Source organism: Simochromis diagramma, unplaced genomic scaffold, assembly GCF_900408965.1.
Source record: "Simochromis diagramma unplaced genomic scaffold, fSimDia1.1 OVJJ01000205.1, whole genome shotgun sequence".
Lineage (NCBI taxonomy): Eukaryota > Metazoa > Chordata > Actinopteri > Cichliformes > Cichlidae > Simochromis > Simochromis diagramma.
This window is the reverse complement of record NW_024386782.1, coordinates 11,251,556-11,278,979: the sequence shown is the minus strand read 5'-3', so window position 1 is coordinate 11,278,979 and position 27,424 is coordinate 11,251,556. Positions and strand designations below refer to the sequence as shown.

General features: G+C 41.4%; 2 protein-coding genes across 2 annotated transcripts in view; one reads left to right on the top strand and one right to left on the bottom strand.

Moving 5' to 3' along the window:
- The first annotated feature begins 2,792 nt into the window (after positions 1-2,792).
- Positions 2,793-23,465, top strand: nyap2b (neuronal tyrosine-phosphorylated phosphoinositide-3-kinase adaptor 2b). Its single transcript, XM_040021794.1, has 8 exons — positions 2,793-4,061; positions 6,270-6,471; positions 9,959-10,275; positions 13,113-14,186; positions 18,923-20,212; positions 20,309-20,412; positions 21,240-21,509; positions 21,602-23,465. The coding sequence occupies exons 2-8, from the start codon at positions 6,293-6,295 to the stop codon at positions 21,635-21,637; spliced, it is 3,270 nt and encodes a 1,089-aa protein (XP_039877728.1). The 5' UTR covers positions 2,793-4,061; positions 6,270-6,292; the 3' UTR covers positions 21,638-23,465.
- Positions 23,428-27,424, bottom strand: part of LOC120727497 (collagen alpha-4(IV) chain-like) — a 25,381-nt gene continuing 21,384 nt past the window's right edge. Inside the window, exons 41-48 of the mRNA XM_040021789.1 lie at positions 27,279-27,386; positions 26,847-27,002; positions 26,646-26,753; positions 26,377-26,514; positions 25,158-25,274; positions 24,785-24,973; positions 24,346-24,629; positions 23,428-24,256 (exon numbers count right to left, since the gene is read on the bottom strand). Of these exons, the coding sequence (XP_039877723.1) occupies positions 23,996-24,256; positions 24,346-24,629; positions 24,785-24,973; positions 25,158-25,274; positions 26,377-26,514; positions 26,646-26,753; positions 26,847-27,002; positions 27,279-27,386 (1,361 nt within the window). The 3' untranslated portion in view covers positions 23,428-23,995. The remainder of the gene's footprint in view (positions 24,257-24,345; positions 24,630-24,784; positions 24,974-25,157; positions 25,275-26,376; positions 26,515-26,645; positions 26,754-26,846; positions 27,003-27,278; positions 27,387-27,424) is intronic.

The window sequence follows — 27,424 nt, the reverse complement described above, 5'->3', positions numbered from 1 at the left end:
GGAACAGCAGGAAGTGCGGAGGGTGGTCGTTAGAGACATGCCTCAGCTTGACATCTCCAGAGAGAGGAAGTGCAGATAATTGTTGTGTTAGTGTTAAGAAGGTTGATGAAGACTTTTAAAAAAACAGCAACAACAACAACTTTCAAACTAAAAAAGCTTTTTAACATTTCTAAATATATTGAGTTTGGAGATGGGAAGAGGTGTATATTATTGTATGCACATATGGATCAAGGCCGTATGTAAAAAAAATTGAATATAATTTCTACTCCTATAATAAACAATTATGTTAAAACATTTATATATAAAAACACTTTTGCTTGTGGAAGTTGCCTCTTTTCCTTTTTCCTCAAATGCAAGTTTATTATAATAATTAAGTAAGAATCAAGTTCACACTATTAAATCATAGTATATGACATGCAAGTCTTTAGGACTATATGAAACACTGACATTTACTCTGTTATTTTCTGTTTCTCCTCCATTTGGGAGTGGTCAGATGTCTGCAGATTGCTGGTCAGAGCATGAAGCTTATGCTCTATTTCTCTCTTAGAGATGTGAGGAATGGAAGTAAGCCATGCTGCATCTTTAATGAGAGTCTGACATCTTTAGTGCCACTGTCTCACTATCTGTCTTGCCAGTGCCTTCTTCAGCATCACCTTCATGGCACTTCCAGAGCGGACAGAATACAGAGAATGCCACAAAGCATCACAGGCCCTTTTAAGCATATGAATGCTGCCTCACGCACTGTTGAGAAGTAGAAATCGTTTTCTAGTTTCAGATAGCAAGAAACAGCACCTAATAAATCACTGGAAAGGATTGAAATGATTCTGTCTCCTCAGTGACATTTAATTGATTGGCATAATGGTTTTTATAGACTCTTCATTAGCCTGTTACAGCACTGAATCAATGCAACATCATTACAAGCATGATTGAACTGAGTACCAGGCATCTGCTGCAGGGCACATTGGTCTCTGTTTGTACAGTCATTAATGTCTCACTACACACATGAACTGGCAAGGTTATATACTTTACAAGTGACTTGAATCTGAATGACTGAGTGCATTTTATTGGCTTGATACTAAATGAGGAGGATGTAGTCTAAGCGCTAAATTGACAACAACAACAAACAAAGGAGATCTATTGTTCACTAAATAGGGGTAAAAATGCATCGTGTCCACTGGAAATATTTATTGACTTTGTTATTGTCACATTTAAAATTCTGTTTTCGTTTAATTAGCTTTTTTCCCCCTCAAAATTTAGCATACAACAACTGCCACTGAACCTAAGCAACTTTAAGCTCATGCAAATGTAACCTTATATTTAGTCTTGCAATGATTGAAAAAAATAAGGTGTTAAGAGAAGATTAAATTAAATTAAATTAAGAGAAATTAATATGGAATCTAGACATCAGCATAACCACACCAAAAGCTTTAAATTGTGTTCTTTATTTCCACAGTGCAAGAATAATATATTCATTATCACAATCTAACTACATTACTTCATTTCAATTCAGTAAAACTTGCTTTTAAGCATCTATTTAGGCATTCTTAATGCATATTTATGCAAGTCATTGTGTGTCTGTAAGCGTGCGTGAACTGAAAAGTTAGAGGAATTGTATCCTATTTCACCCTCCATTCTGTCCCAGAGGGAGTGTCCTCCACTGTTCACAAAACAAAGTACTCCTGCGCACGTGGTGGAAAAATTTGTTTAACCCATTCACCCCTGAGATTTCCATACAGTCTGTGTTCATTGAGCTCCGATAGGATCTAAATACTTCTTTTGAGAAGTACACAAAAGCCATGCACTAAGGTCAGAGTGACCTTTTTGTATATGTGCATGTTTATGTGTGCGTATGCTGGATAGAGCGACTTGCTTTGTGCATGATCAGTCGACCACATCCCTCTCAACAGTCAGGAAAAAGGGGTGTCTACCTTTCGACAGCTGATTTTTATCTAAGCGAGGGCATAGCAGTTGTCTATTTGGGACATGCGGCATGATTTATCTAAAAGTGTGTTTTAAGTGAGTGCTTTTTGCCCTGATTTTCTTTTCCTTTATTAACTTAAAAACAAATGCCTAATTTGATAATCAAATGCAGGTCAGCACAGCACAGCGTGGTGGACTCACTAGTTCCATTGCTGGCCTTTTTTTAAGCCTTCCCTTCCTCCCTAACCTGACCATCACATGTTTGTGAAAAAATCATTTTGTTGCCTCCAACCCCCCTTTTTTATACCCCCAACAAAATATAAAACACAACCTAGCCAAGCTTGTGGTGGTGGTGGGGTTAAGAGAAATGGAGGGAAGGTTTGACGAAAACAACAGATCTCTGCTCGCTAATCCTTTTGTGTCGATGGTGTTAATCCATCCAAGCAAACCCAGCCCCCCCCCCCACCATCAACCTACCCACCAACTCGAACAGCTCACCCTCCCTTAACCCCTGATTCTGCACCATAGACCAGGCTTTCTCACCACTGAAACAACTGACAGCGCTACTGAAACCAATACTTATCCCCCAGACAGTCAAGCGGGGGTGCACAACAGTCGCAGTAGCAGCACCCCCCACCTCCACCCACCAACAAACATGCAACTCAGGCTCAACTCTGTCCTTGTTTTCATCCCGTTCATCTTTTGTGGCCACTGGGAACAAGTCTCTGCACTGCATTGCTTGTTTTGTTCTTCTATGCAAAACATATTTTAAATTTGCATCAGCAGGTCAATGTGTGTGTGCATTAGAAAGGGAAAAGTATTGTTGTTTTCTCTCTTTTTTTTGTTTCTTGCCTGCATGCATTTATTACTCTTTGTTTTGATTACTGTACATGTAGTGAATGAACTTGAAAGCAACACAGTAGAATTCACCACAAGTGGGGGTTTTTTTATGTGTGTGTGTGTATGTCCTGGTGTTGTTTACGAGCTGTGAGAGAGAGGGAGGGAGGAAGGGGGTAGCAGGGAGGGGAATCGCATCGGTTGCCAGGGGGAGAGGAGGTTGTGTCTAATGAGGTCACACCCTGGCAACCTGGTGACTCCTCCCACTCAGCCCCCCCATCCCTTCTTTCCACTTGGCCCCCTTTGAATGTGCCCACCCACTCAACCCTCCACCCCCCTCCTTCGCCCCCTGACAGAGAGAGCTCTCCGTGGTGCTGAAAGCAGAAAAACACGATTCAGTTACAGCCCAGTTGCTAAGGGAAGGCAGGCGAGGCACACAAGACCAGAGCATAAAAATGACTAACTGCAAAAAGAGGCTGGGGTATGAGTGCTTTTGAAGATGAGTTGAAAAGCACACAAGAGAAAAAAAGAAGAGGGACAGAGGATGACGCTCTAGTGGAAGGTGGCTACAGTAGGCAGTGGGCGTGTTCTTCTTGTTGTGATCTATAGTTGGGAAGCCCAGTGTCATCTGCTTAAGCACAGTGTGAGCGTGCAGACCTATCTGTCTAAGCGGGACGGAGGGAGCAGGCAGGGAATGCCTTACCTGGAAATGCACATCACTTTGCTCTACCTCGGTCTGAACCTTGAGGGCACTGTGGATAAGGATTCATTTTACCCGGGCAGCACTTTGACATGTTAAAGCAGAAGGAAAGACATTCTGGAAATTAGAAAGACTTTGAGTGCCTGGTCTGTAACTGCAAGTGGGAGCTTCATGTCAGAGCGTGTGAGTGTGTTAGTGTGCATTTGCGTGATGTATGCGGGTGCGGTCAGCTGCTATGCTGCATCTTTCTTCCATCTTTAGCATGTGCAGATGTTTGAAGAAGTGAAGCTGACATCTGGCTTGAACTGTGGAAACATCTGGATTGGAGCGGACGCGTCTCCCTTTTTTGCCCAGGGAAGGGAGCACTGGGCCGGGTACCCAATGGCCCGGCTCCCTTCTAGCACCAGCCTTATCCTGGGTCACAGGCAGTCTTTCTAGCTGGCCAATCAGTTGGACCATACAATGGATGGAAGTCTATGTGGCTTTAAGTGGAATAGTGCACTGGTGCTCCAGCATAGCTCAGAGTTCATTAGTGTACAGTGGACTTGTCAGGGGAAGACAGACCTCGCATTGGTCCACAAACCAGTAAGGACACAACCCTATTGTAAGTATGCATCAGAACTTTTTTTTTATTCACAGCACTGACCTACAAACCCACAAAGCACTGACAAAAAATGGCTGCTTGTCTAATGCTACTGTGCACCCTTCTCAAGTGCCTATAAAAATAAACCAAGTGTAAAGACATGCCAAGTGTTGCATCAAGTAAACATTAGCTTTAACTTGGTCCTAGAATGATTGTGTGTGTCTGTGTGTGTGCATGTGTGTATATGCATACGCAAGTACCCATGCATGTTGTCACCAGATTCTTGCCCTTGCAATCTTTCTTGACAGTGTGTCTCTAGAATATCCATGCTGGCCTTCTCCTGTGACATGGTTGCTTAGAAACAGAAATGGTGTGCCACTATCATTTAAAGCAAAGTGCACCTCTGTGTTCCAACTGTTGCACCCAATGTCAACTAAGGCAAATGGAGGTTTAAGGGGCAAGACAGAAAAGAGAGAGAATGCATCATGTCACTGAGCAAGGCACTGAGCAAAACAAGCTTTGCTTTAAAAAAAAGAGAACGAAAATGTTCACTGAACTGACAGGTTTTATGGAGATGAAAAATTAATAATAGCTTTTTGTATCAATGAGTTGAGGGAGGACAATCCAATGAGAAAGGTTTGGTTGGTAAAAACACTGTGATAAACAAGCTGATTCCAGTGCAGAGTGCTGCTGCAGGCTTACAGGGATTAGGCAGGCAGGCTTAATTCAGCTCAAACACTGTTTGAACTGTGCCTTCCCATTGCCGTACCTCTAACTGGTGTGCTTCGTTTTCCCTCAGAAACTGTGATTTGAAAAAAAATTGGTATTTGTGCAGCTGTAGGTGTTACACTGTGCCTGTGCATTAGTGATAAAACCTGATTATCAGGAGAAAATATCTCTGCACCACTTGACACCAGGCATCCTTGCCCTAGTTTGAACTTTGCTCTTGAGATCCTGTCTTTTGGCTCTTATCAGTCCTCTCATCTTGCCTGTAAAAGCCTATGCAAAACAGTTTTGAGATGCATCATGGATGCTGAGGGATGGCCAGACAATGGCTAGCCTCTGAGTTGGCCATGCAATCTCCATTTGGCTGCCCTCCAAGACCCCCCTTGCTGCCCTTGCCTCTCTACACACATGCACATGCAAACATATATCGAGATATCACAAGCCCCCTCCCCCTCCCCACGCAAGCTCACACTCAGTGCTTGTCTCACACGTAAACAAGCATGAGTCTTAGGTTGATCTGAAAACACTGACCTACATAAAAGCATGCTCTGTCTTCTCCTCTTCCACCACTGCCCTCTCAAAATTCACATTTGGCCGTTGCACATTGTATGTACTGCGTTACATGCGGTTGCACTTGTTTTCAGCCAAGTGAACATACATGCAGACTGAATCGCATCATTATCTGCTTCGTTCTGTGCCTCGATTTTAAGTGGCTGCAAACGATTGTTTTTATAAACTAATTACCGTCTAGGAGTGAATCACTGAGTAACTGCACAAGTGTCGACATTTCACAGAGAAGGCTTCTTCTCACTTTTTTCATTAAGAACATTAATGTTATCACCGACTCAAAAGGCAGGACTCGAGAAGAGAGTATTTGAGGATTTAAGGGACAAGATTGATGATATTTATAAATGTAAAAGCATGCTTCATAGTTTTGTTTCATTTGTGCTGATCTGATTGCTTCCAGGAGTTGTATGCTTTCCGAGTCCAGGCTATATTATGACTGCAGAAGATGAAAGCCCTTTTTCAGTCTCATTCACACACTCGCTTGGTTAAAGCCAGTAATTTCAGCCAGAAAATGTGCAAACACAACTGAGAAAATTAGCAGCCGCTACTGTTCCACACTGAAGCAGAAGGTTATGAGTAATTGTTGCTAAATAGTGAGTCCTAGCTCTTTCCATGTGCACATGAGCTTTTGTATATGTTTGCATGTGCGTGTGTTTTTTTGTGTGTGCATCTGTGTGCAGAGTGAACGGTAGAAAAAGATGTTGCAAACCTCCAGGGAAAATACTCTTCTGGATCCAGACAGGATGCAAGGCCCACCACCTACTCTACAGCAACATTCAGACATATTCAAAATCAACAGCAATGTCACATATACTCACCATGTGGCACTAACGTGTGGCCTGTGAAATCCATCTTTTCTCATGACTGGCCCACTCTTGTATTTTGTGACCCTTCTAGAAGAATAATTATGACTGATATGTCTTATATGCCCCCCAGAATGCAGTGGAAATACTTGAAGAATGATGAGCTCCAAAGAGGAGGAAACTCTCAGCTTTTTCCAATATGTTGAGGAGAATGGCCTGAGAGCCTACAACGGCCTGGTAGCTCAGAACTTGGACCACGCCAGGAATGAGAGAAACAAGATATTCCTGAAGGAAAAAAACGAGAAGAAGAGAAAACAGGAGGAAGCCATAAGGAGGTAGGATGAAAAAAAAGTGCTTGCAAATATGAAAACCTCAATAGTATGTTTTGACTACATTTAAAGCAGGGAATATGGGAAAAGAGAGGGGGGGGGTGACATGCAACAAATGGTCCAGCCAGCTGGATATTGAAACAGGGGACTTGATGCTCAAGGGCATTTGGACCCGTGTGGTATGAGCCCAAACCACTTTGCCTTTGGGTATCCCGTGCTTAAGGATGAGGAAATTGGGACAAGTAGCCAGAGGGTTTGTTAATTTGCTATGTTATGGAGTTTACAAGTGTGGATCAGTGCACTCTGTGATCTATGGAGGATAATTAATTTTTCACTTTTAGACTTATTTGGGACTTGTCCTTGTATGGAGGTCATCACTGCTCTATTTTTGAGATGGCAAGCTTTTACAATTAAAAAGGAATGAGGTGGGCCAGGACAGTAAAACACCCAGGAAGTTAGGAAGTGAGGGTGGGAATTAGGTTGATGATGTAAGTGTTTCGAAACACCTTTATTTAAAAACCATCTGGAAACATGGAAATGCGTGTGTCTGGGTGTGTGTGAGAGGAGGGTTCTAACCAGCTTTATGAACACTCGCATGTCTGACTGCACCGTTTTTTAGAGCAGTGCCACTGAGCATGGTGAAACTGAAACTTCACTAAATAAGAGGCACACGCTGTAAACATGTGCCTAGCGCGTGGAAAAATCCTGCTTGCTGGGTGTTAGAGAACCACTGGGTGTTAGATTATCAGGAGATGATACCAGGGTATTTGGAGGGATTTTGAAAGTTGTTGGTGACAACATGGACATTTGCAATCCCCAAAAACGGAGAGCAGATCTTTACAATCATGACATAAAAAGAAACTATATCCATCAGGCATCATACTGAGTAATATGATTTTTTATTAGGTCTTAGAATGATGTCTAATCTATCAATTTAATCTAAAGTTTGTCGTAATATAGGACGGAAAGAAGCATGAGTGTACACTGGGTACTTGTAATTTATGCTTTCCAGTGTTCTCAAACATTCTAAAAATAATTTTACTTGCTCTAAGTCTTTCTGGCTCAAAGTATTTTAGCAGCTGATGGCAATTTTAGCAGCTCATCAAATAATTAAGGTGCTTTTGGGGAGTTGAGCATTTATATCTGACCAGATGTGGCTTTTTAACCTATTTATCCAGGAACACTTTGATCCCTGTCATGCTTCTCTCAATGGTCCATGCATCTCCAAAGAGCTCTGTCTCTTTTTTTGGCTCCCAGTATGACTGGATATGCAAATGGCACGTCACTTGCATGATCAAAGCTCAACTTTACACCGCTGGCATTAGAAAAACAAAGTGGCATTTTTAGAGAAAATTCAGAAATCTTTCTTTGCCTCTATTTTTAACTTACCAGCAAGATCTCAATGTCCTCATTGTTATGCAGTCCTGTACAGTAACTTTGGTGAATGGGACAGGGTGACACCTGAGGAAAGTGCCATCTGCTGTTCACTTTCTTTTAGGTGTTGCCAAACCTAAAACATTAATTCACAGTCACTGGAGAAAGACACAAAAAATAGTTGGATTTTTTATGAGACCTATAAGTAGGTCAATGAGACGACCCATTTTTTTACAGTAAGTGAATGACTGTGAGAGTGTAAGAATTTGTGTGTGCATGCTGCGTACTATGTGCGTGCATGGGCATGAACAACTGGAAAAGGGAATATATTAGTTTACGAGAAAGGGTTGGAAAGAGCAAACTGACAGTGTGATCGTGTAAAGGAAAAAAGAGCTTGTTAGAACAAGTGTGTTTTAGAGTTGGGGGGAAAATGGGGGGGGAAAATGTTAAAGAGAGATTAAGTGTGAGCTCAGTTGCAGGAGTTGGGTTCTGCCTGGTAACAGCTGGAGCAGCCATAGGCCAATCAAATCAGCACGTTTGGTTTGAGTGAGGCGGGCCTTCCTGCCTAGCACACTCTCACTCTGGTTTTCTTTTATTGTATTTCATCAGAGGGAAAAAAGTTATCCACACAGTCACAGACACACAAATCCATTTAAATGTCTAAGAGTCTTCAAAACTACCCTTATCCAACATTCATGCACACACACGCACACAGATGCACACGCATTTACTTATGTTTGCATATGCATGCAAATTCCCAACGACTGCCCTGCCCTTTGTGCACACGTGCATGCAGACACAAACAGACGTTTTTTCCTTCCTTATTTCTCAGTATGTCATTTAGTAAGTGTTTGTTTTTTTGTTTTTTGTTTTTGTTTTTTTGTTTTGTTTTTTTGGGGGGAGGGGGTTTGTTTGTTTGTTTGTTTGTTTTTTTGGGGGGGTGCCTTGTTTTGCCATCCCATGGTGTCACAGTGAGACAACCAGAGCTGCTCAAAAACAAATCAACCCCAACTGCGCCTACTGCACCTGTGGTCTGTCCTCTAGCCAATCACTGGGCAAATATCCTATAAATAACCCAGTCACCAGTACTCCAGTCACACCCAGCCACCCCCACACTACCAACCCATGTATATAAAAGTGCACGTCACAGCAGATGCATGCCCAAAACACCTGTGGTTGAATCTTGTTGATAAAGAATTTATAATTTATACATTGATGTTTTTTTTTTCCATATTTTAACTTCTGTGTTTGTTCATTCTGTGCCTCTACATGTTTCTGCAGGTCCCTTTTTTAAACTTATATCAGCAGTATACTATTAAAACAAACCCTGCTGCGGTTATCATGTGCTTATGGTGTGCACGTGTGCTTTATTATTGTTGTGCAGTGGCAGCTGGTTTTGTGTCTGGTTTCTATGGGTACCCTGTTGCTAGGCAAAGTTAAGCCCCTGACCAATGAACCCAACCCACTGAGCACCTTCTGTTCAGCAGCTGGCCAGAGAGGGAGTCATAGTCAGCAAAGTAACAGGCTGAGGGGTCACCCCCACATACATCCATACCAACATGCATGGTTGACAATGTCACAGATGCAAATGTGAGATTTTTCAAATAGATGAATCTCTGAAATGAAGTTTAGTTCTGCTGTCTCTTTAATATGATGCTAAAACACAGTCAGATCTTGAACTCATTTACTCACCCATTTACACTCAAGCACACACTTCCCTTCACGCCATTATTGCACAACACTCAGACATCATTAACACTCCATTCAGCCCAATCATCCGTTTAAAGGGATTGATTGTGTGTGCTTGTGTGAGGGTTATCAGTCATATCCAGGGTTAAACTCAAATCAATGCTTTGCCCTGAAAGAAGCCATCCTGTCAATGGCACTAACACATCTGTTATTGTTAACTTAGTGCTCTTGTCATTTTGACAACCTGCACACAATGAAATGCACATACCTACGTGCGCATACGATCAAATGAAAGACGTTTGATTGTAATGTGTTGGATTGTGGAATGTCTGTATTTCTGTGTCTTTATCTTTTTTATTCTTTGCATTCCACATTTATTCATTCTGATCTCTTAACCCTTCTCTTTCTCCTTCCTCTTTCGCTGTTTCAGATCAGGTGAGGAGATAGCAACTGAGGGCAAGCACTTGCGTATGGGCTTAAATACCATGCCAGACCCCCAGGAACGCATGCCCGTGCCCCACCTGCACCCTATCGCATGTGGGCAGGGCTTCTCAGTACGCTCCCAGTCCCTTCACTCGGTCGGTGGTGGGAACACTGGGGGTGGAGGAGAGGAGGAAGTGGGAAGTCCAACTTCTAGGAAGCAGCCCCCGCCTAAGCCCAGGAGAGACCCAGCCACCAAACTGAGCATGTCGTCTGAGGCAGTGGACCATAGTCCCATGTCCACCTGCCGCGGGGAGCGATGTGACGGTGAGTGGTGGTGGCACTTCACACAAGACTGATGCACTATATATAGCTGAACTGCAGGGACCTCTTCAACATTGCTTCTCTCACAATGACATGAAATTTAACTATTCAGTGTATGCTTTTCACTGACCTACCATAGGTGTAAACTGATATAAGATGAAGGGTGTAAATACAATAGGGGATTGAACTGTGATTAAAGTATTATATATCATATATATCCATATTTTGGCTATGCTAAACAACATTGCAAACATGACAGCCTGAAGCACATGTATAATAATAAATGAATATTTAAAGACATCTGTGCTGCAATATGTTCTGATGGTCATGGTTTTCCATTTCGTGAGGGCTGACCTACTCTAGCATGCATTTAATAACATACTGCAAAATGAACAGGCCATATAAACTGAGAATACCATTATAATACCAAAGAAAAATTAAGAAGTTTGAGATAGGTTGTACCTTTGTTTGAGTTTTCATTCTCACAGTCCTTTTTTTCTCTTGTTATCAAATTAGCAAATGGTAGTTTGCATATTTCTGTTTCCCAACAGATAAATCAGGTTGCATGTGGTTACTACCATGTAGAGACAGAGATGGAAGTAGTCACTTATAATGCATGTGATTGTGTGTGTGTATGATAAGATCTTTGGAGCACGTTGAGATTATTTATCCTTGTGCATGTAATCATCAGGTGTTGCTCTATATACAAACTCCATCTCTTGCTCAGCATAGTAGGTTTCAGCTCAGCAGAGTAATAATAGTGCTGCTTATAGAAGGTTATTGCCACATTGTTAGTAATTTAAGCTGTTTCCGTGCATCAACTGCTTTGACAGTTCTAACCTTGCTTAAAACTCCTCTTCAAATATGCCTTGTGTCAATGTAAGACCAGTTTAGAGTAATTTAACTGAACATTATTATCCCAAGACAATTTTTCTTGCAACAAATGCAAGCTGCACAGTACTGTCTCAGGGGGGAAAAAAATCACAATACATGTATTTTGCAAAGTTAAACTGATAGAGTTTTCAGGTTGCATTAATAACAAAAAGATTTAGAGTTTGCAGGGAGCATTGACTCCATTCCAGTTTGGATGCTTTGCTGCCAATGTGATGTTTAGGGAGTCACCCTGCCTGGCTCAGATTGGTGGGGATCACTATGTGCGCACAGATCTTCCTGGGCACCACGGCAACCATCTCACAGAAACAAGACCCCCTGCAGCCCAGCCAATCCCAGCATCACTGAGCAGCTTGGGCCAATGAGGTTCCAGAGATGCTGAAAACTAAGGCTTCTGAGCCAATCAAATTGAGAGTGTGGGGGTGTCCCTGGCTGAGGGGAGGGTTGCGTGCTCTGTAGCTGGCGCTTTAGTGGTAAGGGGAGGAGCTTGTCAGAGTAGAATTCATTCAGGAGGAGCGATTGACCTAGATTCGTTTTCCCCAGGAAGAGCGGGAGGGGGGAGGGTGCTGCGGGTAAACACATCCGCTGCAAGGGGGAGGTGGGGTAGAGGGAGCAGTGGAGAGAGGAGAAGAGAAAGGAGAGCGATGTTTTGAAGGGGTGGATTCATCATCCATGCTGAAACAGATCTCAGCATTAACCATGGAAACCTGCTAGTGTAGTAATGTAATTTGCTGCTGTGGAAATGAGGAAGAGGAACACCATTATGTGCCCATTACTGCCCGCACATATATACACATGCATGCACACACAAAGACAGGAGAGGAGCATATGCCGGAATCTCAGTATCATAGTCCAAAGAAGCACATGCCAAAACACATTTGGGCTTAACCAAATCTTGTATTAGCACATTATTAGCAAGTGTTAATTAGGAGAGAACACCAGCCCAAAAGACCCAAGCATCCTCTGTTCAAATTAGTTTATATATATGATCGTGACTAAATGTATAGCATGCAAAAAGCAGAACAAAATTGGATGTTTTGTTTTAATTTGTAGTCTTTACTTTTGGTTCTCGCACTGGATCATAAACCTAACATTGAATTCATTTTTTTCTCAAATAATATTATAAACAAGAGACATTTTTATAAACGTGCATCCAATTTTTTGCAAAAAAAAAAAAGGTAAAAAAAAAGAAAAATAGAAAAACAAAACAAAAACAACCTAAACTGTGAAATAGGTACATATCAGTCCTAATTCCTCTCTCTTAAGGTGTCGGCATCTTTAGTGTGTGTTTGTGCGCCTGTATGCATGGAGTAGGGATGGTGAGTCATACAGTTACTGGAACTAGGAGTGTGTCTCGGCCATCTGCCACATGAATTATTTAAGGTATAAAATTTGCAGTTTTAAAAATTTTAGACATACTCCAGCTCTTAACCACATTCATCTCCCACTACCTGCCAGTGTGAGGGACACTTCTATCTAAACATCTCAGTATTTGACCTAGAAATAGACTCAGAGCAAGTTGGGAGCATAGAGCTATGGCTACTCTCTGTAAGCTACTGTAGTGGTACCGCAGTGTATTTTACAGTACTAGCTGTATAAATGCCTCTCCGCACCACATCTAAAGAGATTCGCATTGCAAAGCTACGTCACCACTATCAGAAAGAAGCTCAACAGTGTGTGTGACCCAGATAGTATACTCGCATGCTGCCATATATGTGACCTAGAAACATGTATATGCCTCAACTATTCCCACATATCTGACTCAAGATATTGCGCTGAGCAGCACATATAGACCTACAACTGACCCACATTAATAATTAATGACAAATAGATTACAAAAACTTGAATTTCACCCAATTCAGTAATCTATTATATATGACTCAATAATTATTTGACTCATACCTCAACAAATTAGATCTTAGACTTTTTTTCTCTCTCCTTTTGAGCAGTTCAGGGATGCAGTGAGGACTGCAGGAGGGTGCCACCACCCAAACCCAAGAGGAACCCCAACACACAACTGAGTGTTTCCTTTGATGAGTCCTACATTAAGAGCCATGGAGGCAGTGGGGTTTGCCCCTCCAAACCCCTCCACCATGTCACTTCCCCTAACGAATGCAACCCATCACCTCCTCAAAGTGATGAAAGCCCTACTGATGACTGTGAAGACGAACCTGTCTATATAGAGATGGGTGGGATTGATGTTGGAATGCGAGAACCCTTGAAGAGTGAGGATGAGGAGCCAGATGAGTCTGTGTACGAGGAGATGAAGTACCCAGCTCTGGATGACATGGAGTACCGCACCGACCCTGTAGGATGTCGTTCTGCGTGCCCTACCCCGGCACCCTATGAACCTGAGCCTCTCAGCCGCTGCTCCACACCTCGAAACATTCCACTGTGTGACATTCCTGCACCCTTCCCCAATTTACTCACTCATCGACCTCCACTGTTGGTGTTCCCACCAGCACCTGCCCAGTGCTCGCCTAACTCAGATGAGTCTCCCCTCACCCCTTTAGATGTAGCCAAATTGCCCATGCTGGAGAACCAGTCATACAGCAAATCTCCCACCTCTTCCACCGAGCCACCCTCCTCCGCACACATCCGTAGGGAGCTCACAGCCACCCCAACTCTCACTGTCTCTGGACGCTCCTCTGCGCCTCCTCTGCCCTGTACTCTTTATAAATCCTCATCATCATCTTCCTATCAGCGTAGCCACTCTGCTTGTCCGTCGCCAGTCAGCATGGGTCGCTGTCTCACCCCTCTCAGCCTCATGCGTACACCTCCCTTTGATGCTCCGATGCCATTCCCTGGGGGTCTGCCCCGAAGTGCTTCTGCTACACCGCATGGAAAAGGCTCGCCACCTCAAGATGGTGTCGGACGACTTCACGGGTCTATGCAAAATGTATCAACAGGCCGCTCAAGGACACCCACCAGCCCTCTGGATGAACTAACCAACCTGTTTACAACAGGCAGGAATATGCTAAAGAAAAATTCCAGTGGAAGAAAATCCAAGGAGCCAGGAGAAAGTAAGTCTTGTGATTATGAAATGTATTTACAAAAAGATACTAATTCAAAGTATTGCAAACTTTCTGGTTTCCATATGAGTGTAGATAGTTTGCAAACCAAGGGCGTAGATTTGGATTTGGCATTGGTGGGGACGGATGATTCAACCACCGAACTCTGCCCCGTTTCTTTTTTTTCCCTTTTCGTCTTTGCTTCTTGATTAAAAAAAAGGAGAAATATACTTGCCTACATATGCTATTCTACATGCTTTTAAACCATTTAAAATTACAATTCATAGTTTTATATGTGAATTATATAATGTTAAATTACTATTAAGCAAATGACTAAAGTATTTTAGGCTTTAGTTTACTTCAGCCATATTCCATATAAATCAGGTATCATACAAAAATAAAAATAGCTTCAAATACAGTCATGACAATAGAAGAATATGACTTTAAGGACTCAACAACATTACTTCAGTTATACTACACCAACATCTCTTATACATTAGCACTAAGGCACTGAATGACCTGGTGGTTTTTGTCCATAAAACTACTCATCTAAGGTTACCACAAAAGATCTCTCAGCAAAATGATGCAACATTTTAGGCACACTATTGCCCCGATCAACTCATTGAGCTGGGATGTTTTATTCTAAACATGAACTACTGTTACAGCAACACACATGCACTACTGGTGCCCCACACAACAACTCAATGTCCACTATGTGAAGCAGCCAAACACATGCCTTCTCCTCTCGTTAATCTATAGCACCAAATCATCAGTCAGTCACCTGTGACCTCGCATCTTCACCTCTGTCCGAGCGACAACATGGCAGAGCTGCCTCTGTCACCTGATAAATAACAGTGAGACATTCCAAATACATGCAGTCACACATGTGCTTCAAATACAGTCATGAACCAACAAGTCATCATCCAACTTCACCTGTGATCTTGTATCACCATTGCTCTCTATCACCTGACAAATAGGACATACATGACAATAAGAATAAAATGTGTAGCTGCTTCAGTGCTTCTGTCAATTTGTGCAGATCTTGACTCATCAGTAATGTTTGTAGGGTGAGTGCATTTTTAAAACAATTTGTGCAAACTGCACCACAAGGTGGAATAGTTGCAAAATCATGACTTTGAGACCTCATGATATTTTGTCTCAAAAATTATCCCTATGAATATGTTAGTGCCATTAGGATGAAATTATTGTGTCACCAACATTTTAACGTTAGACATATAATTTTAACAGCCTCTGTAAACTAATATCCTGGCTTGCTCGAGGCTGCCGTTTTCTCTGACAGTTTCAATCAAAATTAGAAATGCTACTCTGGGAGACTGAGATAACTAATAGTGCTGCATGTTGTGCAGTTAGTTTCGAAAACTCCCTGAAAAGCACAGCCAATCACATCGGCCATATTTGTCACATGAGGTAGGACTCCAGTAGAGAACGTAATTTAACTCTTTCTGCACCGCTGGGTGAATGAGACGTTGACAGATCGTTTTTTTTCTTACTATCGGGTTTGTTTTTCTTTACTCAAAGAGATCAAATTATTGGTGGGGACAATTCAATCACTGGATATTGGTGGGGACACGTCCCTTCCGTCAATGCCACCCTGTCTACTGTACACACATTTGTTTCATCAGAATGACAGAGAAAGCAGCACTAGAAAGTAGGATAACAAACTGGAGAGCAGAGGTAACACAGAAGTGTGTCACTGGGCAGTGTGCACTGTGTTAGTGTAAAGAGATTTAGCGGCAGTAAACCTGGCAGCAAACATAAATAAACACTTTTTAATTCCTTAATCAGTCCACATTTAGGGTTAACAAGTTTGATCCTGCAAAATCACGAGTTTGTGCATCTAATGCATCGCTTTCACAGCACGATGTTTGCAGGGCACTTTGCAGTTTGCGTTTGTTTAATCTAGACCTGCCAAGCCAAGTCTGATACAGATCGTATGATTTAATCTGAGAGGATTAAAGACTAAAGCGGGCCGTAGGTCTCTCAAACCAACTCATGGCATTAGGCCATCAGGCAGCATTACGTTTAAATATGTAAATATCAACATTTAAATACAGATATTATGCCACACTCAGAAAGACGCTGCCAAAATATGTGCGGTCGGGTAGGAAAACAAACCCCTTGCTGCACAAATTGAATTTACGAAAGAAGAAAGATATAAAAGCAGGATCTATTTCTGAGTCTGGTGCCAGCAGCATTATCAGTCAGTCACAAATTGGCCTTCTCATTCTCAAGCATATTGCAACCTTTATTTTTCTGCTTAGATTCATTTTGTAGAGGCATGTCATACTTTACTGGAGTCAGTAACAAAGTCAGATGGAGTATGTAATCATATACAGTGAAGATGACATGCTGTTTAACCCTCAACTTCACATAACTCTCCTCATACCTGAGTTTCACAATCTGAAAGAATTTAACAACAATTTAACAGCTTAACAGTTTTCTTTAATGTAAATGCCACCAAACACAGCATTTATGCATACATCATAAATCATGAAAAAAAAAAAAAAAACTACAAAGAATCCACACATCCATCCTTACTCAGTGCTCTTAGCAACTACAACATAGCAACAGTGGAAGGAGGAGAAATCCCTGTTTCTTATTTGCAGATTCCCTCCCCGTGGGTAATGCAGCCAATCACAGCTCAGGGCACGTCAGACTACAATGCATGCTCCTGATAGAGATGTTATGCCTCTGAACTCTATCCTACACCTGATCACAGGATTTCAGATTCCCTTTTCTGTCCAATCAGCACACACATATGTAAGCCAATCGGGCAGCAGAAGCAGCTGTGCAGATGGGGACGGTGGACGCTGAGAGAATTTATGATTTCTTGCCATTTTGACTGTAATGAGATGTACATGTTCATGCATGTACCAAACTGGTATACATTTTTTGCTTTTTCCAGAGATTGTCATTATTAGCTGCTGAATAATGTGCTTTTAGTTAGAGACTGCATTTAGGTGCGAGGATTACCCTTTGATTTCTCATCAGTGAGATTTTTGGTTTAGTTAGTGCAAATGTCACATATGTTGTGTGTTGTGAACATGAAGGTTATGAAGGAATGGAGGATCATTTTGTTCTTTCCCTTTCTAAGGCAACAGGGGCAGCAACAGCTACCCTGACCCACTTACCAACTGGTTAATCACCACACTTGCTCTCTTTTACTCCCCCCCCCCATACACACATCAGCATAAAACTACACATATGACGCATGCAGGCATGACAGGGGATGCTTCCACAATGTATTGTAGGTTAAAGCTTGTACGGAAACCATCCAGAGACAGGCTCAGACCAGTGATGCATATGTATATCTATAGATAGATAGATAGATAGATAGATAGATAGATAGATAGATAGATAGATAGATAGATAGATAGATAGATAGATATCTCCATACGGTGGTGGGATAAAGTTTTTTAAATGTTTAAGATCATCAAAAAAAATGATAAAATGAAGTTTCTAAATGAAGTTGTTTATTTTTAAGAGGACAAAAACCTACATGGCCCTGCTTGAAAAAGTGATTTTCCCCTAAACCTACAATCAAGTATTTGTGATAACTGGCAATGAGTCTTTTAAAGCGCTGCAGAGGAATTTTAGCCCACTCATTTTTCCAGAATTGTTATAATTCAGCCACACTGGAGGGTTTGGGAGCATGAACCACCTTTTTAGGGTCATGCCACAGCATCTCAATTGGATTCAGGTTTCAGGACTTTGACTAGGCCACTCCAAAGTTTTCATTTTGTTTTTCTTAAGCCATTCATAAGTGGACAGGCTGTCTGCCAGATGTAATAAGATATACACCTTGCAAAAAGTTCAACTTTTGTTTTGTGGATCCACAGAGTATTTTCCCAAAAGACTTGGGGTTCATTAAGATGTTTTCTGGCAAAACTGAGAGCAGCCTTTATGTTCCTTTTGCTCAGCAGTTGCTTTTGTCATAGAACTCTGCCATGCAGGGCATTTTTACCCAGTCTCTTTCTTATGGTGGATTCATGAACACTGACCCTAAGTCAGTTACATTGTCTTTTATTTGTTCCTGAATTTCCTTGGACCGCAGCATGATGTCTGACTTTTGAGGATGTTTTGGTCTACTCCACTTTGTCAGGCAGGTTTTATGTAAGCGATTTCTTGATTGAGAACAGGCACAGTAGTAATCAGGCCTAGAGAAACTGGCTAGAGAAATTGAACTCATCTTTCCAAAGATGTGATACACCACAGTTAATTTATCTTATAACAGGGAGGGGCAATCTTTTTTTATCAAGCAGGGCCATGTAGGTTTGGATTTTCCCCCCTAAATAATAAACACCTTCATTTAAAAACTTTGCTTGTGTTATCTCTGTCTAATATTTAAATTTGTTTGGTGATCTGAAACGTTTAAGTGTGACAAATGTTAAAATAATAGGAAATCAGGAAGGTGGCAAACAATTTTCACACCACTGTATATGTATATGGCTTTCAATCATTTTGTTTCAACTCCAGAGGTTTACAACTCCTACCACAGCTTCTTAAATGGGTAGTAAGGGACACCTAGTGGATAATTGTTTGCATTGCAGTAACAAGTCGGATTCTGATGATGATCACAGTTTGTCCCACTGTTTATTTATTATTTTTTTTGTGTGTGTGTGTGTGTTTTTTAATCCAGTTTATTTTGATAGGTACATCAAAAACTGAATGTCTATTGATTTGCCTAATTATGTGTTTTTTATTTTTACCCCCCTTTTCTTTGGCAGCTGAGTCCAAAAGTAAGTCTCACAGTGAGTCAAAGCGAGAAGGCAAGGAACGTCACAGTCACAGCAAGGAGTCCAAGCGTGAATCCAAGGAGCGTCACAGTAAAGAGTCTTCACATAGAAAAGACAGAGACAAAGACAGAGAAAAAGACAAAGAGAGAGGAAGCAGTAATGCAGAGCCTCTGCCCCACAGACGAAATAGTAAAGACCGTACTTGTAGCAATGTAGATGCACAGCTGGTTCGCAGGGATAGCAGGGACCAGGCCTGCAGCAATGCAGAGCCCATCCCTGTGAGGCGGGACTCCAAAGATAGGGGCAGCAGCTCCATAGAAACAATCCCTTTGATAAGAAAAGACTCCAAGGACAGAGGGATTAGCAATGGTGACCTATTACCAAGGAGAGACAGTAAAGATCGAAGTGGGGGACATGGAATGGAGTCTTTGCTGAGACAGGAGAGCAAAGACAGAGACAGACTGCTTGATCAGCCACCTGAGCTGTTGCCAAGGCAAGACAGCAAGGAAAGGGCAAGAAATCCTGTAGACTACAGACATGAAAGCAGAGAGAGACTGGATCAGCCACCTGAACTCTTACCCCGACAGGATAGCAAAGAGCGAGCCAGAAATGGTGTGGACTCAAAGCACGAAAGCAGAGATAGGCCCCCTGAGCTTCTTTCCCGACAAGAGAGCAAAGACAGGGTTAGAACCGGACCAGAATACAGGCATGATAGCAAAGACCATCGTCCCGATTTGTTACCCCAACAGGAGAGCAAAGAGAAAGAAAGGAATGACACGGAGCACAAATATGAAGGTAGAATAGATCAGCCACCAGAGATCCTTCCCCGACAAGAAGCATCCAGAAGCAGCAACAGCAGGGACAGAGTTGGTTCCAACTCCGAATCCAGGTATGAGGGGAGAGATCGAAGCTGCCACAATAGTGGAGATCTTCCTCCTCCCCCTTTACCCAGGCAGGACAGCAAAGATCTGAGCAGAACTGGCCTTGAAGTGAGGCGGGACAGCAAAGACAGAAGTTTGAATGGCTCAGAGCATCATCATTTTGACATCAAGAGCACCAAGAGCCCTTCATCAATGGAATACAGGTGTGATAATAAGGAGCGAGGATACAGATCAGATGGCACCCCCCGACGAGATAACAGAGCAAATTACAACACAGACCAGTCAAAAGCACAAGAGAGGAATGGCAGCACAATATCAGGACAGCATTCATCAACAACAACACCCACTCACCACGGAAGGTCATCAGGTAGCCCTCCGATGACCATGGGAACAGGAAATGGTGAGTGTTAGGACCTAAATTTTAAGGCGGCATTAGACAATGCATATAACTATTCAAATGGCATACTACTAAATGTGATTTTTTATTCCTTTGTAGATCTGAAAGCAGCATCTAAGTATGCCCGCTCACCGTCTAAACCTGCTAATCCTTCCCCAGTGGGCACTCCACAAAGGAGGGCAACAGAGACACATCAAAGTCAGGTATGCATATCTGGTTTGGCCTTTCGTTTTGTTTTGTCTTGTCTGTCTCTTTACTTGAAGTGTCAGTTTCTTATAGGTCCTGAAAACTTATTTCTTAGTCTGTTATGGAACAGTTTGGACTGTTTAAAGATATTTTGTTCTAGTTGGTCTTCAAACTGGTGTGGGGATTCGAAATCTAAGTCTTTTATCTCGACAATTTAAATTAACTGACTATTCAACTGACTGACTAGTTAACTATTTGACAAAACACTAATTAATAACACTGATTAATTAGGCATTTTTCATTAGTAATGTGAAAAATCTTCAGTTTATTAAAACATAGTGGTTACAACTGAAGATTTATTTAAAAAAAAAAAAGTAAATTGTTTGCAAAGACAGTGAAGAGAAATCCACAGCAGGTTTCACAACTTTCAGAGAGATCTACATTATGTTTAACTCTTCATCTTCTGCCAGATGTATCAATTGTATTTTTTTTTAACTGATTTATTAAGTCATAGTGTAGGGTGAAGTTCATGAGTAAGGGTGCTCCTAGCACAGCAATTTGGTGAACATGATTTTTGTCAAAATCATTTTTCTATTTTTTTTTTTCTTTTATTACCTAAAGCCGGGAACACATAAATGGGTTTACCATTCTCTCCATTAAAAATGATCAGTACTGGTGAGACGCTGGGTTACACCAAATCAAATCAAAAACCACACCCATCCGGCCCTGAATTCATTTTTTGTGTTATATGATCACTTAGTCAATTGTGAATGACATCAAAAAGAAATTCTAGAAAGAGTTAATTTGTATTTATTTCACGTGGTATGTTAAATGTGTTGCTCAGATGCCCCAGATGCCATGGATATGTGGAGACACCACTATGCTAGAGCAAATCGAGAGGAAACGCACCCTATGCATGGAAATCCGTTCCAGACAGCATCCGCACTTGCAGAGATCTCTGGAGAGGCCTCCTCCTCCTCTGCCAGACAGGAATGAGGACAGGCACCAGGAACGAAGTCAGTGCAAGCAGGAAAATACATCTGTCCTTCCAAGCTGGGGAAAAAACGGCGGGACCAAGAAGATCCGTCCTCCTCCATACCCCACCCAGACAACGGTATTCTGGGATACCGCCATCTGACATTTACAAGGCATTTCGAACACATAACCCACAGTTAACCACTCCCTCTCCTCCCTAAAACATCACAGGCTTCAGGGCGGCCGCTGAGAGGACAAGAGGGATGATGCTCACTGATGTCAAAGGACAATGGTGGTTACCACAGCAATATTTCTGCTTGTTCAGGTTGTCATGTTTCTTATCATCACTGGTGATATTTGATATTTTTCTATTTCCTGTGACTGGACTCCTGTAATGTAATTAGTAGAGTAGATATTTGATGATGAATAGATATTTTCTAAATGAGATGATGGGGATCAAAAGGAAACTTAAATTATGTATAGTAGATGTAGATGCAATCTAATATTTGTTTTTATGTTATTTTTGTTCAGGTTATTTTACATTTCAAAACATAATCTATCGATACTTGTACTGTAGTTGCATAATTTTCTTATGCCAAGCGCTTTTTTTTGTTTGTGCTTAAAAGCACTAAAATGAATGGACTATTTAATTCTGTCTATATATACTTTACATTTTCACTGTTGTATTGTAAGTTGAGGAGTTTACGTCGCCGTGCTTTAGATTCCAGGTCTCTCCATGCCTGGTCCAGGATGTTCTAGAATGTACAACAGCTGGTCCTAGAACAGAAACAGGAAACTACTTGTGCTTCAGTTTGTATTTAACAGTGAGAAACTGTGTGGTCACTACGTCAAAGCCTTTTAAAGCTGTTTCGCAGGAAAGCCTGTTGGCATTTGTAGAGGACAGAGATAGTGTGTAATGTTTTTTGCTGTATTCTAAAATACACTATGAGGGCGGGGTGGGGAGGTAGCAAATTAGACATACATTATAAACAGGATCATTTTCCAAGACCAGCCAAAGCCTGTAAAAGCGAGATATGGGTGTGGTTGCACTTTGGATGCTTGGTTATTTAAAATGGGATTAGTGGCAATAGCTGGCGAGTACCAGCATCTTTACATTGCCATGCACACTGCAAAGCACCGTGACAGTGTAAATACTTGACGCCAACGACCAGCCCGTACAATCAACACCTGAGCTTTTAGATTTCTTAATTTCACTGCAGATTATAATAGCCATATGCACTTGCTTAAGAAGTAACTTTCAAGTTTATGCTTATATATATTTTTTGAAATTGTAAGGAATAGTGAGTTGTGCCATGTAAGTTTTCATTTATTGGCTGAAAGGTAAAGCCTCAGGAGAATGGCTGGGTGTGTGACATACACTCATCTATATTTGGGTGTCTCTGACAATGTTTCCAATCCAATTCAATGGCTGGCAACCATTTTAGAGATCAAATTATTGAAGGACCTATCACATGACAACAGCTTTAAGCTGTCAAAAATGACGGGGAGGGGTTGCACAAGGGCCTGCAATTCTGTCAGGCTACAAAAAAATAAGTGAACTGCACTAACTCATCTTCCTTCACATTAAATCAGGCTGGTTACATACACATTCATCTCCCCCTGCTCTCTCCCTCTACCTCAACCTCTTATTTGCATGAATTCAGTTGGTTCTCTTTTGCACATTAAAAGGCAATGTCAACATTGCCAAAATAGTATGGGTTTAACAACAGCCCCTAAAGTGCAAGTGCAGTACCCCCTCTCTATGAGAATCAACGATTCAGAAACCTTTGTTGGTACCAGTATGCGTGTGAGGGAGAGAGCTGTGCGCGTGTGTGTGCGTGTGTGTGTGTTTATGAGTGTGTGTGCCAGGCTACACTGTATGCAAGTTGCTAGTTTAAAAAAAATGATTGTCTTAAGACATTCACTTTGCCCTCATGATGTTGGTGGGTGAAGGTTGGAAATGTAACAATGATGATGATGTACAATCTTTTTGTGTGTATAAACGTGCACTGTGAAAAGGTAGAGAGAGCACCGCACCGTCAGTCCTCTGTCTTATTGCACTGAGTGTTCTCTTGTTTTGCGTAATAAAAAAAAAGAAAAAAAAAAAAAGGAATAAACATGTTTGAGGAATAAAGTACTGTATTCTGATTGTCACTTGGGTTCTGTTGAGAGAAATAAATAAATATGGACTTGAAACCTGCTATGGAAAATGTGCATCCTGTCAAAATGCTTCTTTTTCTTAAAATTATATTTATTTATTTAGTTTTTTTACATGACATGTCAAGTTAAAGTCTTATTTTAAAATGACAAAATGAAAAACAACTTAAACACAATAAAATAATAATAAACACAAGAAAAGGTCATTTCAGAGAGGATTACAGTACTAGTCTGACAGATTATAGCACAATTATAGAACATAAGGAGCTTTTTTAGAACTATAAATGGTACCTAAGTGAAAATAATGTTAAATGTTGAGGTGTGCAAAACATTTATTTTAATACATTTTTATTGTCAACGAACATAATCAAATTCATCTTTAACCCTGAGTGGTATGAGTAAGGTTTGGGTAATTGGGTAAAAAAAAAAAAAAAAAAAATCATAATCTTAGGTAAAATGCCACAATGCTTATCCTTCTCTGTGGCAGACATTACACTGGCTGGTCCTGTGTCGCTGTTGGTCGCTTGCTTTGATGGTGCCAGGACTTGCGGTTATGAACTGCTCTGCTGGGCTTACAGTAGTCAGCCAATAACTATAGAGATTGGCAAAGTAGTGACAGGAACCCCGTGCCCCTTGGCACTCAATGAAGGGATGAGTTCGGAAATCCTTAAGGCAGCTACCAGTAGAAGCCAGTGACTGGCCACCACCATTATTACCTGATCCTGTGTGCTAAAGACAGCAAGCCAGCAGGTACACAGTGAGGGGAGTTAACAGAAGTTTTCCTTTGAAACACTTTAACATTTTTTTAATGTACTTACCAAGAGGAAAGAGTATCCCACCCACAAACTCCTCCATCCAGGTGGGCATGAAGGGAATGTATGATTCTGGCTGTGAAAAGTCACCACAGGTGAAATGGTCTCACACACCACACAACGGCTGATATGGGACACAATATCCTGGCCAAATAGCGGCATCATGGGTATGGGAGCAGTTGTGGAGAGCCAATAGGATTTGTCATTGCGACTAGAATAAGAACAGGCAGCTTGGTTACAATAGGAGAACGGCATGGTGGAGAAAACAGGGAGGCAGGAGCCAGGCTGGCCTGCAAGGAAAAAAGATTGAAAAAAAACAACAAAAACAGATGTTATAAAATATAGACAAGGAAGGGTTTTTAAAATTTTTCTTCAAATTTCTATATACCAGGGATGAATACATTTCAAGAAATCAGCAAAATGACCATTTTATGCGGATGCTTACCCAGATCTTGTGTGTGAGCCTTTTCTTGTGCCTCCAGGTAAATGAGACTGTGTCCCACCCAAAGCTGAGTGGTATCTGCTGGGCACTGTGGGACCTCAACTGATTGACTATGTATAACTAACAGAAATCCAGCATTCAATATCCTCCTGTAGCCTGGCTGACCCTGGTCACCAGGAGGACCTGGGATACCTTGAAGTTGTTGTGGTTGAACAAAGAGCGTGTGTATTAGGTGAAGAAAGCATCAAAGTGAGGATTAAAAAAAAGCATATCAGAGCTATATTATTCATATTAGTACACCAAAGCGAATTTCCAAATTTTATCTGGAAATTTCCACACTAATTTAGTGAGCCATCTAGAAAATATGAATATTTACCTTGAGGTCCAGGAAATCCAGGCAAACCAACATCTCCTGGATCTCCAGCTGGACCATTACGACCAGGAGGACCTGTTATACCAGGAAGGCCCACAGACCCCACCGGACCCTTCTCCCCTGAAACATGCAGATAAAAGCAAATGAGTAAATACAGCCATGTATACAGGAGTATGGATTTTTTTTGTTTGGCTGTTAAGCTGCTTTACACTGACCTATAAAACACTACAGCATAAAAATGCTTCAAACACATAGCAGACTTGTCAACACATAGCAGACAACTTAGAACCAAAGACCCAAATTTCAATTGTAATTTTAAAACACTATGTTACTAGCAACCTGTTACAAAATCATGCCATTTGTTACAATTTCATTATCTGAATCTATGAAAAATGCCAAAGATAACACAGTTTAACTGGGGATATATTTTAACACCAACAAGGTGATTCCCAAAGAACTTGTAGCCAAAAACTGTCATATCTCAACATGATGTGCAGTATGCCTTAAAAAAAATTTGAGGTAAGTAGAAAAGTAGAGGACAAAGGAGGAACTGGCAGGGCTAAAAACACTACATCAGATGAACAGTATTTGAAAGTAATGGTAAATGGACTGGTTCTTATACAGCGCTTTTCTAATCTATCCAAGCACTCAAAGCGCTTTATACAACTCATATCCTTAAGAAATTAAAAAAATACAGTAAAGACCTGACAGAGGCCCTGAAACAGGCTCTCTCGTGGTTTGGGGCTGCATAAACGGAACTATGAACACAGAGAAGCACCATCAGAGTTTTACAATACCCTCTGACAAGCATCTGTTGTATAGGCATACCTGCTTATAAAAACACATAATTGAACACTATCAGTCATGGACTGGACTCCCCAGAGCCTGGACCTCAATATAATCTTGACAGAGAACAAAAAAAAGAACAAAATAAGACCTTTGACTGTCCTTTAAGAAGCCTGGAAAAGTATTCCTGAAGATTTCAAGGAATTAGAAATTAGAATTAGAAATTAGAAATCTAATTTGAAGAAATAAGAAGAAGTTTACCTAAGACAAATCAAACTATGGTTTTTCCTCTTGGACTGTATTTTCACACCTATTTCATATTTCCTTGTAAAATATAAAGAAATAAAGAGTGGGTGAAGACTTGTACAATACTCAAGTTGGACAGACAGAAACGAAATATACACTTATAACTGTCCAAAGACTACATTAGGTTTACCTTTACGACCTGGAATACCAGGAGAACCCATGACACCTTGGAATCCTACACATCCCGAGCTACCAGGAGGACCTGGAGGTCCAGGGGGAGCAGTAGCTGTTAATATACTGACAGAGTCACCAAGAGCACCTTTGACACCTAGAAAAAAAAATATTTTGATTACTACATCTACTATAGGAACAATTACAACTTTTTAAAAAAATCAATTTATTTTGCTTTGAACTGTGAAGTCTTGTATATTTTAGTTTCTTGTCTACAGTACAACTTACCCTTATTTCCAGGGTGGCCAATTTCTCCGCTGGGGCCCTGGGGCCCAGGGGCACCTAGCTGACCTTTGGGTCCAGGTAGGCCCATTAGACCAACAGGACCTTGCTCACCTGTCAAAGTGTGGTAACATTTGGAGTATAATCAGTTGGATAGCTGCACTGTAAGTTACTGATGATGTCTATTGACCATTGTTTTGTTTGTACCTTTAGGTCCTCTAGGGCCTTGGTGGATAGAAAGTCCAGGTGGTCCTGGTAGGCCCCTTCTTCCTCGAACACCTGGTAAGCCGTGGGGGCCAGTTGGTCCTGGGTCTCCTTTGAACAAAAGGCTGGAGCCTGGTATCCCAGGTTCTCCAGGAGGACCTAAAAAAATTAAAAATTCGAAATATGTATAAATATATTTAGTGGCAAACATACACACAGTTACATAGGCACAAAGCACCATCCAATTCAAAAGGGTCATTTGTTGACAGTTGCATTTACTTATTTCTCCTTTTGTGATAGTGATGATGTGTATTGAATAACCCTCTGCTTTGTTTGTTCATTGTATATTTTCCCTTTTACCCCAGGAGGGGGTTTAATGAGAATGAAATAAAGTAGAGAAAAGTAAATTAAATATGACCCAGCATACACACATACCTGGGTGTCCTGTAGGTCCTTCAAATCCTTGACCTCCAGCAGGTCCCTGCAAAGGTGTTTGGCAGATTATACCAGGGTAACCAGGTTCACCTGGGAGTCCTGGGAGGCCTAAAAGAAAAAACAATCTACCCTTAGCAACATAAAAA